The sequence below is a fragment of the Xiphophorus maculatus genome, chromosome 6 (assembly GCF_002775205.1).
Source record: "Xiphophorus maculatus strain JP 163 A chromosome 6, X_maculatus-5.0-male, whole genome shotgun sequence".
NCBI lineage: Eukaryota > Metazoa > Chordata > Actinopteri > Cyprinodontiformes > Poeciliidae > Xiphophorus > Xiphophorus maculatus.
In genome coordinates this window covers 3,421,972-3,434,974 of record NC_036448.1, presented here as the reverse complement: position 1 = coordinate 3,434,974, position 13,003 = coordinate 3,421,972, and the positions used below count along the sequence as shown (strand labels likewise).

Genomic DNA, 13,003 nt, shown 5'->3' with positions numbered 1-13,003 from the left:
TTATTCTTCTTCTGCTCGAGATCTGGTCTTTCGTGTGTATGGCACCGCAATTTGGATTTCATGGAACATTACAGTCTTTCCATTCCAATTCTGAGAAGCACACCTATCTTTCCTGTATCAAATTACCCCCTGTATCAAGACACTCCCACCATGGGATTATGTTCCTGCAATCATTATCTTATTTCCCTCTATTAATTTAAAAATACATAGAGATTCAAATAATTCTATGTATTTTTTTAAATACATTTCTTTTCCAAAAAAATAATATTTAATTATTTAATTTCACCATTTAAAATGCATATTAGATTATTTAATGAGTCATTTAAGGTATTTATTTCATGATACAGATATATTTATTTTTGACCCTTTTGGCCCCCCATACATCTACAGAATGGGGTACGGCGCAGGCCTTCTAATGTCCACATAATGATGGTTAACGTGTCTGTGTTGCAGAGGAAGCTGGGCTCACTAGTTGCTGCGCGAACAACGGCAGCAAAGGTTCCACCAAAAAAAAAATGCTTCCAGAAACAAAAACATGGCGATATCACACGTACGTTAGAAAAAGTTCTGCACCGTTCACAATGTTAAGACTTAGTGAGGGTCCTTCGTTGTAGCTTCTTGTCACCATTCAGAAAGAACAGAAAATAATCGTGAATACTTTGTAACTATGGAGACTCGACGTGGATACGGAGAGAGCTTAGTTAGAAAGGAGAAGAAGAAAAACCACAGGGACGTGCGATGTGACATCAGCCTCTGACAAAAACAGGCTGCAATTCCTGCTGCCCACCACAAGGGGCGCTGTGCATCAGCCATTTTCATTATGAGCAGCTTCCAGTAAAACACCTGAATGGATACGAGCTGCTGAAAGAGCAGTTCGTGGTGTTAGTCTGTGCATCATCTGTATTAACTGTGTTTTATTGTTACAGCTGGTGAAAGTCTGCGGTTCTGAAATGAGCACAACTCAAAACTTTTTATGTTTTTTCCCCTCATTGTAACAGTACATACCAATGACTTGTTGTTGTGTGTTATTACTTCACTTACAATTTTGTTTTTTTCCCCGCTTTTTTTCCTCATACTAAAATGTTTAAGATCATCAAACTAATTTTGATACCAGGCAGATAATCCGAGCACGGGCGGTACTAGACGGGGGCCTGCAGGGGGCAGTGCTGCTATGGATCTCATCATTTCTACCAAAGAGATCATAATAAATCAGCTTCTTATGATGATTTATGCTGGCACGTAAACTACCTTTTACTTTAACAATGATTAAAAAATTATGGTGTTGCAGTTTCAGCTTCAGCCATATTGAGACATGATCAAAGTTTTCATTTGCTAGGTAAGTGGTCAGATCAGTAGCTCTTGAGCTACAAGTGGCTCTTTGGCTTAGTTAATATTAATATTAATATTTTGAATGACATGTTGTTCTTTTGTGTTTCTGTGTGCATATGTGTGTGTGTGTGTGTGTGTGTGTGTGTGTGTGTTTTCATTATTCTTTTGTTTGTACAAAACATTTAATTGCCAGAACTTGGAAATAAATTCAGGAGCAGCATCTTGTTGCTCCTGAATTTAGTTTCTTGCTAAAACCAGTTCTTTACACTGCAAAAACACAAAATCGTATCAAGTATTTTTGATCTAGTTTCTAGTGAAAGTATCTTAATACACTTGAAATAAATCAAACCTAACTTACAACAAACATGTCAGCGAGACACAGGAGCTTGTTTTAAGTAAATAGTTTGTTCAATTGGGAAAGAAGTGCTTGTTCCATTGGCAGGTTATTTCACTTATAACAACAGTTTTGCCTCGTCATCAGTTGTGTTTTGCAATATATCTCATTACAGTCAGAAAATTTCTCATTTTAACGGGATATCAAAATACGCTCCTCTGACATATTATGGCTTGTTAAGAAGGCATAAAGTGGCTCGCTGCTCCTTCTTCTGACCTGGTTTCTTGTGGATGACATCTTGCTGTTTCCAACCTTTCTAATTTAAAAGAGAAGATATTTTGGTTTTAATGAGAGATCAATCTTAAAATTTTCTTGCTTTAAATGAGTTTTGCTTTAAACAAGATCCTGCTCCTGAATTCATTTCCAAACTGTCAGTTAAACACTTCAGTAGCTTTGTGCCCCCATGAAAGCAACCCCCCCCCCCCCCCCCCGCCTCCCAACATACACACACTCACCCCCCCACACACAAAACACTGGCCCCACCATGCTCCCCTTGGTAAATTTATTCTATAACCACCACTGAGCCTGAGTAAATATATAAAAATACAAAGTGACATATTTAGTAAATTAATTGTCTGTTAAATAAATTCTTTAAGCATTCAATTAAACATTTGTTTATTTCATGGTACATTTAATTTTTTATTTAATTTAGTCCAATTTACCCCTACATACTACTGATTTCCTGATTGGTAATTTATCTTATCACAAACCAATCGTTTATTTATTTATTTGTTTTGTTAAAAGGAAGGTCACAACAATGGCACCCCAGGAGCTCCATACAGACAGAGCTGAATCAGTGTGATATCTGAGTTCAGTCCGTCAGGAAGTTACTGCTTCACATTCAGTTTTTGTTTTTGTTTTTTTGACCCCAGTATACGGAAAAGAAAAGACGAGTGTGTTTCCACCCGGACTAACTTTGCTGCAGAACGCCGGTAAATCTGAAAACACCAGCCGTGCCTTGCTAGGCAGCTCTGGGACCTGCTGTGTTTTACCTGTAGAGACGTTTAGTGTAAGATGTCCGGGGCATCAGACGGAGCGGAGGCTAACTGGATCCTGCGGCATCCCGCGGTGAGTGACAGGAACCCTGGCCGGGGGAGGGCTGAGCTCTGTCGGACCCTCAGATGGATTGACCAGCGGGGGTTTCCTGTTTTAGCTCCAGCAGATGAAAGAGCTGCAGGTGGGGGACAGCGAGCAGATCCACGCAGCTTTTCTAGTCTACATGGATCTGACTGAGGGTGAGTTGGACGCCATGTTTGATCACCAGGGTTACCTGTCCCACAGTCTAAAAGTTGCCAATTCAAGTTCGTCCTTCTGTTCATCCATCCATGTCAATAGATTTACCCTTCCACCCACATACTTGTTTATCCATCCGACCCGTTGGCACAGCCTCTTATTTATCCATCCATTCATAACTTTTGTAGACTCCTAGTTCGCACCTAGTTCTTGGATTGTTGGATTTAAAAAAACAAACAAACAAGACAACTCATTTATTAACAAGGTAAACAGCCATCAGCACCGATGTCAGATCTGGCCGATCGCTGATTACCGATCTTCCGATTCCGATTTTGACCGATTCCATTTTTTTTGTCTGAAATGTGGCTAAATGTAGCAAGACAGTCACTGAGTTGACAACATTGCTGATTATTAATGTTCAGACATGACTTGGTGGGTCTGTCAGTCAGACCTCTCACAGCAGAGCGGAAGAGGACAGTGGTTGATTTTTGGACCTTTATTGAGGTACATAAGATCTGTTTCACATGTAAATATCGGCCGATCTCTCAAAATTAAGGAAATCTGGACCGAGTTATCAGTACACCCATAGGTTTAGACATGCTGAAAAAAAACCCTGAAATCTGAGCGTTTTATTTCAAACTCTTGGTATCGGCCGTATAAATGTCAGCAGGCTGTGTGTTTGTGCTCTGCAGTGCGTCGGTGGAAGGAGGTCTCCTGTGTGAAAATTCCCGACCTGCAGGCGGTTCTGCTGGAGGCCCAGGAGAAGGATGGGGGTCCGGTCTACACCGTTCTGCCGCTGCCAGTTCACCAATCTCTGAGCCACAGGAGGTCCGTTCCGCAGCAGAACCGCTCCGCCTCTCCTCACCTTCCCTCCTGTCGCTCTGTTAACTCAGCTTCTCCCTCTCTGCTGAGCAGCATCCGCCAGGCGCTGGACCGGGGCTTCCCTCTGCTGCTGTGTGCCGTGGCGTCCGACTCCACCCTGGTCTACCAGAGGATGACCGATGGGTTGGTGACCCCTGACCCCCCTGTTGGGCCCTTTGAGGACGTGGGGCGGCGGCAGCGCCGGAAGAGGCGGCAGCAGCAGCAGCGTTGATCCCGCTCTGTGGCAGTGTGCTTCTCCTCTCCTGCTTGTGCAGCTCTACAGTTTGAAACTTCAGAGCAGTGCGGTCCTCGCATCGTCGCTATGGATACGAGGGAGCTGTGTGAAACGTTCAATAGTCACTTTTCATTTTGTGACAGAAGTAATTATCCCACATTGTCGTCAGCTTCCTCTTCCTTGGAGGTTTCAACTCCTCAAACTTCCCTTCCTGTGTCCAGCGCCCCCACAAGGGCTCAGGACAGGTGGGGAATTCCGTTTCAAGTTTTATTTCAAATATTAGTTTTTGTACTGAAATATTGCATATTTTACCAAAGGTAGAATAAATATAAAAAGATGACTTCCTGAGGAAACATAGCAAAGTTTTTTGTTTTTTTTTTCTCCCTGCATACGAATTTGTTCATTCCTGCCAGACTTCTTTCTATTGGGAGGACGCAGCAGAGAGCATGAGGGGAGATGGAGTAGGGCTGAGCAGGGTGTTCACCTTGCTGATTGACAGCACTAAGACCCGCCTCCTGGCTCTGATCGGTTGTTACCAGTAGCTTGATTTTGCTTTCTTTTTTCACAGATTTACTTTCTCAACATGCTGTCACGACATGGTTACTCTTTCAGCAAATATGTAAAAAAAAAAAATACATATATATATTTTTTTTAAATAAAACTTACATACTGCAGAGAGTCATATGCTGTTTTAGATGGACACATTCTCGGCCAAGAGCCACCAAAAAATACCCCAGAAATGTCACCATTAATTAATATTAATATCCAATAATATTAATATTAATAATTAGCTGAACATGTGATCTTGTGTGTCTGCTGTCCCTCTGCTCGTCTCTAGAACAGAACCAGTCGAATTCCTGTAAACACTTTTAATTTTCCTAAAAAAAAATAAAATAAAAACAATGAATCAAAACGAGACAGATTTAACACTGGTGACAGACGTACAGCAACAGACGTCTGTGTGCTGCGGCAGCGTGCGCTGCGGCAGCGTCCATCTCGTCGTCACACGGAACAGAAACTGAAGCAGGAAACGTGACTAACTCTGGTGCGCCAGTGCATGTGTTGTGTACGTTTCGTGGTGCGAAAGTGTCTCGGTGAGAGGAAGGAGCGGGACGGCTACACTTCAACACTTTAACCCTGAGCCTTGTTTGACGTAGATACCTCTGGACAGACGGGGGCGCTGTGGGGAGAACAGGTTCATACTGCGTCTCTGTAGGGGGGATAGAGGGGAAACTTGTCACAGGAAAAAATGACGGAACTTTAGCACAGTTCCACATGGGTGGATGAATACTGATGGAGGTCCGATACGTTTCAGGTCATGTTTCTGACTCTGGGTCGGTGTGATGGCTTCGTTCCGGACGGAGGTCGTCTCTTCCAGATCTCAGCTGGAATCGTGTGCGGAGCCGACCGAGCTCAGGCTGCGGGTAGGGGAGGGAGAAAACGTTCCGGCTTCAACACCGATCCCTCTCCGCCGTGCTCAAACAGAGTTTATTAAAACAAGATGAAGGCCTGCGAGCCCCAGAGTCCGCCCCGTCTTCCATCCGGTTCGGATCCAGGACAGTGAGGCTATGTCAAGTCTTCTTCCTCTGAGCAGTAGTCCCGACCCTGGACACAACACACACAATCAGCACTCGCTAGCCGCGCTTCCATATATTTGCGGAATTTGACACTTTGAAAACAAATTTGCTTGATGGATACATGTGAATTTCGAAAAATTCTTGTTTCTCTTTAAAAAAAAGAAGCTTTTAAGCTAGGAGGAAGTGTTTTTTCTTTGTTGTCAGTAACAAAATTGGTTTCTTTTGCAAAACTCCAATGCAGACCCCTTTCTCACATCACAGGAGTCACATCAATAACCACTGGAGAAAACAACAAAAAAGAAGAGGACAGGAAGTAGTTGGAGGATCATGGGCGGCATGTTTTTTAATGAGTTATCTTGGGAACAAACTTATTCATGTGTGATTTTAGTTGCCTTTCTGAAGAAACCATAATTGCAAAATTTTGTTTTTTTGACATGAGCAGATTATTGAAAGAAGTTTCTCTCACATACAAATATTTAACATTTGTAAATATACATTATTTATTTATTTTCTCTTGAGTCTATGAATGTTCATAAAAGAAATATAAAAATTTGATGCATTGTCAATTGTTATTATTACATGTAATGGCAATGCAGTTACTGTTTACACTAGAAACCAATGAACAGTAACACTGACTTTTTTTTCTCTTCAAAAATACTGGACTGTTTTGGTGAAAAGTATTTACACCCTTTCATCTTTTTCCTGCTTCAACCGCAGATTTCCATTTATTTTATTGGGGTTTGAATTGACAGACCATCACAAAGTAGAGCAGAATTGTTAAGTGGATTTACATACTGCAGCTCCAAAATAATAATTAAAAAGCGCAAAAACATAAGCTGAGGGATGTGGCTAAGTGATGGGTACAGAAGGAGGAATGGAATTGGACTTTATTACACTATCAATTCCCCTACTCTTCCCCGGCCGCCTTTTCTGCATGCTGGCACAGAGTCTGGGATATCAGCGGTCACTCATCCCCCCCTCATCTGTGTTAGATGTGACAGACTCGCCGGTAACCATATTACTCATACACTGGATGTGACTGATTGAGTCTGTTATGCATCATTGTGTCATCTGTCGTGTCCTTGCTAAATACAGATCCGCAGCAGCTGCAGCGTTAATCTCCTGCCTGTCATTGGGCAGAACAGCAACGCCGCAGCCAGCCATTCACCTCCCTTACCTTCTCAATCTTCTCGTCCAGCATTCGGAAGAACTCCTGCTGGCTCTCCGAGGAATGGATGCTCCTTACGGGGGGGGGGGAGAGACAGACACCCAGTTAGAACTTTCCTCTTGCGCCTCAACCTGAGAGAAAACCGACCAAACGGCAGCATCGCTGAGACTCACAGAATCTTCCCGTTGGATCCCGATTCGTTGGCATGTTGTCCTACTCCAAGCAGAGCGCTCTTCTCCTGCGGGACAAACCACAGCACTCATCATCACTACTGCAGCCCACGGTTTCCCCCAGAACACTTGCTGAGCCCGGTGGCTGGGCGCTAGGGCAGTCATTCATCCAGCAGCCTGTCGTGTTTTTGAGTTAAACATGTTTAAAGTTGACAGAAAATTTGAAAATATCACTTGATAACCATGTGTTATCTAAAGTTTGGAAGATCCAAACCTGAACACCAACTATAAAGTCTTACAAAATGCAAGCACCTTAAAAAGATTTTTAAAAAAAGCAATGCTTAGCCTATTGGGGGCACAAGTAAAGCCTGGTGGCCCGCCAGGCTTATAATACACTGAGGGAAACCCTGACAGCCTCTGTGGTGATTTTGTGCTCAATTAGAATCGAAAAATACACAAAGGGACATAAAAACGGTGCATTTATACCTCTTTAATTTTCTTTAGCTGCAAGTTAGAAAGTCGAATCTGTGCTGTTTTTCTGCAGGTCGAATTTAAAACATTACCCTCTAAAAGTTTTTTTTATAAGTTTTGAGTCATAATTCTACGAGAATAAAATCGAATATTACCAGAATAAAGTCGTAATAATTAAAGTAGTTCTGACATTTCAGACCATCTGTGTCTGTTTAAACGTAATTCCTTAGTCTATTACTTTGCTTATTCTTTTATGACACAACGTTCAATAAAGTCAAACTCAGAAACACTTCAAACATTTTCTCCACAGCAGTGAACCGAAACCCGGAGCAGGATCACGCACTGAGCCGTCATGGCCGCCGTCTCCCACCTCCTCTCCACTGATGAGCTTGTCCTTCTCCACGCCTCTCATCTTGTGCTCGTCTGTGGAGAAGCAGACACAGAGAAGCCACGCCCCCTTTTATTATTATTATTATTATTATTATTATTATTATTAACACAGCTGGAGCGGCGGCGGGTCGGTCCGGGACAATCCTCTGAGGTCAACAGTTCTCACAGTTCAGTTCTCCTCAAAGTAATTACATACTGGAGTTCTGGCGTCTGGCTCTAACGCCCGACCCAACAATGACTGGCAAGCAGCAGAACACGAGCTGCTGGTCCGGTTCCCCTCTGTCCGATCCCACGCGCTGAGAGACCAGGAAGTAAAAGCACAAGGGGAAAAAAAATACAAAATTCTGATTCTATTGAGAATCAGAATTTCCAGTCCTAGGAATTGTGAATCGATTCAAAATGCTCAAAAATTGATTTTAGTCTGTTTAAATTTTTTTTTTTTTGTAAAAGGACATTTTGAATAGTTATTTATTTAAGAAAAAGCCAGACGGTTAAATCTAACCTAATGCTGGTAATTTGAGTTACGCAATTTGATGCACTATTTCTGTTTAATGGCAAACTAATGGAATTTGATGTAAATAGCAAAATATTTTTAAATAAACGCTCTATTCGTCGTTTCCTCTTGCTAGTCGCATCATTTAAGCAGAATCTCTAATATGAACAGAAAAAAAAAAGGCTTCTGAATCAAGTCGTGAGCCTAAAAACATCTAGAAAGATTTGCATCTATATTTATTCGGAATATCAACAGCTTTTCTTCTTTTTTTTTTATATTCCGGGGTTGGCGGTGTCAGCTCGGTGTCAGGTGTCCAGCTCGTTCTGTAAGAGTGATTTGGTCGACTCGGACTGTGATGTGATTATGAGGGCCAGATGGGCTGGTCGGTGTCTGCAGGTCTCCAGGGATTTCCACGTCAGCAGCCTCAAGAGCTCAATGAAAAAAACCAATAAACTCAGAGATGAGCTGCTGTTCAGAGGTCAGAGGGGGGGAGCGGAGAGTCAACGAGGTGAAGCCGTGAGGCGGTCAGAGTGCAGCCGCAGCAGAAAGGTGAGCCGCTCTGATCGGACTCTGGTTCCGAACTGCTGCTGGTGGAACGACCCGGAGAGAATTATGGAACATAAACCTGATCTTTATGGATGAATAGATGTTAGTAGGGAGTGCATCGATTGCAGTTTTCTGGCCGATCACCGATCTTTAAAAGCCTGAGCTGCCGATTCCAAATACTGATTCCCCCCCCCCATTTTTCTGAAAAGTTGCTCAATATTAGAGATGTGAATATCTAATATTCATTCACATCAATGCCATACCATTGATAATCTACTAGGGCTCCTGAAGGCGGCTCCTTCATGCCACGATAAATTCATCCATCCATCTTCTTCCGCTTATCCAGGGTCGGGTCGCGGGGGTAGCAGCTTCAGAAGGGAGGCCCAGAATTCCCTCTCTCTCCCCAGCCACTTGTTCCAGCTCCTCCGGGGGAAACCCGAGGCGTTCCCAGGCCACGACAAATTGACGCAGTAATTGACGCAAAAGGAGCCCAGAGCAGATTACATGAACACGCTTTCAGAAGGTTCACATTTCTGTATGTATAAAAATATATATTCTGCTGATGTAATTACTCTTAATTTTCTGAGCTAAACACTCGTAGCTTGTCGATAAAATCAATTAATCGCACGATAAATTAGAACAAAGCCAAACATTTCCATTTGTATGATTGATCGTTTTTCTCTTTCTGCCAAAAAATAAAAGTCTTCAGTTTGCTGCTTTTGTGGTTTAAAACGTTTCCCTGGTCCACTGTTAAAAGTTCACACTAAGAACAATGTAATGTGCTCTTACTTTATGGTGCCATTACCATTATATTGCACAAAAATGGTTTCAAACACATCAATAGTTTTGTTCATTGCAATAACGTCTGGGATAATTTATCGTTCAGTAAAATGTGCTATAGCGACAGGACGACCCAGGCTTTTGGTCTTCATTTAACGCTCAAATGACATCACTTCCTCCAGTGGTTTAATGAGGGTTTTAACTTCCTCATGATCGGTATATTTAATAATAACGATAAGTCTTAACTTCAAGCTGTCTTTCTACCGTTTTTTGGTTATTTTATACGTTTTCAGGTTGATATTTAAACAGGAGCGTCAAAAGCAGAGGAGCTGGATCAGCAGAGCCTGCTAACAACTGATGATGTCATTCAGTCGTTATGGAATATCGTCTCTGCTGCCCTGACGTCGAGCTGTTAGCGTGTCATGACAGCAATCAGACCATCACCCAGCAACAGTCTTCAGTCAGAGGATTCTTCATATTCGTTGCGAGACTGGTTGCTACTGGAGCATCACCATCCACTCATTGAAGATACTCGGACGATATGAATTACGACAAGATTTAATTTCCCTCTGGGATAAATAAAGTGCCTCTGAACTGAAGTGAATCGGAAAGTATCACTTCTTTTCTGCCCTACTTTCAGCTCCAACGACGCCGCGCTCTGGGGAGGAGACGCCTGAATAACAGCTGAATTTGGCAGCGCTTCCCTCTTTTTAGGCTTGCATAACAATAACGACGGCCCTCCTGTTGCGGGGCGCTCTTCTTCCCTTGGCAGGATGTCGCGGAGGGGGCAGGGCTATTCGTTCACCCCCGAAGGTACTCTGCCACCATCCGACACAACCGCCTCCCAACTGTCCAAGCAGATTCTGTCCCTTTGGAAAGAATGTCCAGTTCCCTCCATCCCCATCCAACAGTACCCTCTGTTTAAAGCTACAGGAAGAGTTAGGAGGCAGAATAAGTCCCTCAGTGTCAGACTGACCAGAGACGAGGTCCCCGTTGCTGTGGGATTTGCTCTGGCCCTCCTCATCGCTGGGAACAGAAGACACCTGCTTGGCAGAGGTGCAGCCCATCTCCTCCTGAACGGCTCTCCTCCTCAGCCCAAAGCATTACAGGCACACCTGCAGACGATAACAGGCAGGTAAACTCTCCTTAGTGACAGCATGAGGGTTAATGACAGGGAGGCGTTAAACAGGACGGGAACCAGGGAATGCACCGACTGAGGTTTTCTAGCCGATCAGCGAGAAGTACATTTCTGCCAAGGGGGAAAAAAAAAAAAAAACTCAGAAATTTTGAGATTAATCTCAGAAATTTTCTAGGATTTTTTTTGGTTGAAATTTCAGAGTTTGAAAGGACAAAAAATTGTAAAAGAAAAACAGACAAAATTTGAGATAAATTTCAGATATTTTGGGAGAAAAAAAAACTCGAAAGTGTCCGAGATTTGGAAAGTCGAAAATTTGTTAGAAAAGAAGCTCAGAAAGTTTGAAATCGATCTCAGAAGTGTCCTGGAAAAACATGGAAATTTCTGAGTTTGAAAAGTTAAAAATTTGCAAAAAAAAAAAAAAAAGCAATTTTATAATTAACTTCAGAATCATTTTTTTTTTTTTTTAGAAAAAACAAGAACATTTTTGAGTTTCAAAAATGAATAATTTCCACTTTTCAAATTTAGAAATGTCCACAATTCTTCAAGAAACTTGTGGAGTTTTTTTCCCCCTCAGCAAAAAGTCAAAATCAGAAGTCAAAATTTCTGATTTTGACTTTTCAAAATCAGAAATTTCCTCTTTTTTTTCTAGAAAATTTCAGAGATTTTTTTTCTTTTTACAATGGCCCCAATACACCGCCACAGTTCAGAGAGTAAAACAATGTTAGGCAGGAATCCAGCCTGTCACGGCAGATCAGTGAATGTGTGGCTCAGCAGCCTCAAAACAACAATCAATAATCAGATGATGGATAGTTTAATAATTAAAGGTGTTGCTCTTAAATTTGTCCGCCACCACCAATAAAACACCAAACAAAGAATATTAAGAACTAATTGCGTGAAACTAATCTCAATTTTCATAATCAATTAGTCATGAAGTGCTCCACCCTTGAAATAATAATAAAAAAAACACAATCTCCCCACTCTACTCCTGAATGGACAATAAAACTAGCTGTGATTCACCATCACACACGGGACTGGGAATGCACCAGCGACAAGCCCGCTGCCCCGCAACAATCAGGCCTTTCAGGGTGGGTGGGGGTCGGGATGGGGCGTCTCATTGGGTCATTTCCATCAGTGAACTGTGTTTTATTTGTATTTTTTTCTCTGTGAAGCACAGGGGATTACACTGCACGCGCGCTCCCATCTCCCACGTCCTAATGCTGCAGAGCAGACCTCAGCTAACATGGAGGGTGGGATCCATCTGATCCATTAATCCAGAGTGATCCATCCTGATGCGGGCTGGTTGTTCCTGAGCGGCCGGCGAAGGAGAATCCAGCTGCGGACTCGACTCAGCTGCTTCCGGGGCCCCGTTCCGATCACAACTACTAGCATAAATGCTTCATTTATAACTGTAAACATCTTTAAAAAAACAAGAAATAAGAGCCTAGCTAACTCCAAGTAAAACATTCCAACCAACAGTGGGGCTGATTTCACAGCATTTCTTTTTTTTTTTTTTTTTTTTTTAAAGGTTTTTATTGGCTCTAGTGGCCTTTATTTGATAGTTAACTGACAGGAAAGTGGGTAATGAGAGAAGGGGGAAGACATGCGGCAAAGGTCACCAGGCCGGGAATCGAACCTGCGACAGCCACGTCGAGGACCAAGGCCTCCTTATGTGGGTTGTGCTTAACCCCTGCGCCACCACAGCACATCCTTCACAGCATTTCTATAGAGGAAGGGAGGTTTGTGTGTGTGTGTGTGTGTGGGGGGGGTGTATGCAGGATGTTAGATTGGTTTAATAAATAAGTTGGGGAAAGAGGCGCCATCCCGGCGGCTGCGGGTGAAAACCGAGACGTTATTCTGAAGAGCGGAACGGAGAGTGGGGCGAAATGAAAAAGGCGGCTTTACCTTTCTGGTGAATCCATGGCTCAGCGGCTCCTTCCTGTGCTGTCAGTCCGCTCGGAGCTGCCGCTCAGACAGCATCTGCAGCTCCGCTCGACTCGGCGCCGTCTGCTCCCCCGCCGCCGCGCGCGCTGTCACAGTGACGAAACAGCGCGAGGGAGTGTGTCAAACACAAGCCAATTATTATGTTTTTTTATTACGGCTGTATATTCCTGAAAAATATAGCTTTCGACCAACGTGAACCACCGTAGCATACCTCTGGTATTGCGTCGTCACCGTGTGTTGTCAGTCGGACCTAATTCGAAGGTGCACCGAACCATTT

General features: G+C 43.0%; 2 protein-coding genes across 3 annotated transcripts; one reads left to right on the top strand and one right to left on the bottom strand.

Moving 5' to 3' along the window:
• Positions 1 to 2,632: 2,632 nt before the first annotated feature.
• Positions 2,633 to 4,696, top strand: tsen15 (tRNA splicing endonuclease subunit 15). Its single transcript, XM_005802413.2, has 4 exons — positions 2,633 to 2,791; positions 2,877 to 2,958; positions 3,649 to 3,784; positions 3,872 to 4,696. The coding sequence occupies exons 1-4, from the start codon at positions 2,738 to 2,740 to the stop codon at positions 4,047 to 4,049; spliced, it is 450 nt and encodes a 149-aa protein (XP_005802470.1). The 5' UTR covers positions 2,633 to 2,737; the 3' UTR covers positions 4,050 to 4,696.
• Positions 4,697 to 4,906: 210 nt separating this feature from the next.
• On the bottom strand, positions 4,907 to 12,955 carry LOC102223296 (uncharacterized protein C1orf21 homolog). Of its 2 annotated transcripts, none has more exons than XM_023335417.1 (6): positions 12,688 to 12,955; positions 10,624 to 10,762; positions 7,809 to 7,861; positions 6,971 to 7,035; positions 6,807 to 6,870; positions 4,907 to 5,657 (listed from the first exon to the last, which is right to left on the bottom strand). In XM_023335417.1, exons 2-6 carry the CDS (start codon positions 10,712 to 10,714, stop codon positions 5,619 to 5,621), a joined length of 312 nt encoding a protein of 103 aa, XP_023191185.1. In that variant the 5' UTR covers positions 10,715 to 10,762; positions 12,688 to 12,955; the 3' UTR covers positions 4,907 to 5,618. The 2 variants fall into 2 exon arrangements, with proteins under 2 accessions (XP_023191185.1, XP_005802431.1); XM_005802374.2 differs by having other exon boundaries at positions 7,782 to 7,861; positions 12,688 to 12,775.
• Between the last annotated feature and the right edge of the window lie 48 nt (positions 12,956 to 13,003).

Bases quoted from the DNA above. Each gene is read 5' to 3' on its own strand.
- LOC102223296 (XM_005802374.2), bottom strand. From the start codon at position 10,714: ATGGGCTGCACCTCTGCCAAGCAGGTGTCTTCTGTTCCCAGCGATGAG. The intron at 6,871-6,970 runs GTGAGTCTCAGC...CCCCCCCGTAAG, and splicing joins GGATCCAACGGGAAGATTCT to GAGCATCCATTCCTCGGAGA. The intron at 5,658-6,806 runs GTAAGGGAGGTG...TGTTGTGTCCAG, and splicing joins TGGACGAGAAGATTGAGAAG to GGTCGGGACTACTGCTCAGA.
- tsen15 (XM_005802413.2), top strand. From the start codon at position 2,738: ATGTCCGGGGCATCAGACGGAGCGGAGGCTAACTGGATCCTGCGGCAT. The intron at 2,792-2,876 runs GTGAGTGACAGG...TTCCTGTTTTAG, and splicing joins GGATCCTGCGGCATCCCGCG to CTCCAGCAGATGAAAGAGCT. The intron at 3,785-3,871 runs GTCCGTTCCGCA...TCTGCTGAGCAG, and splicing joins CAATCTCTGAGCCACAGGAG to CATCCGCCAGGCGCTGGACC.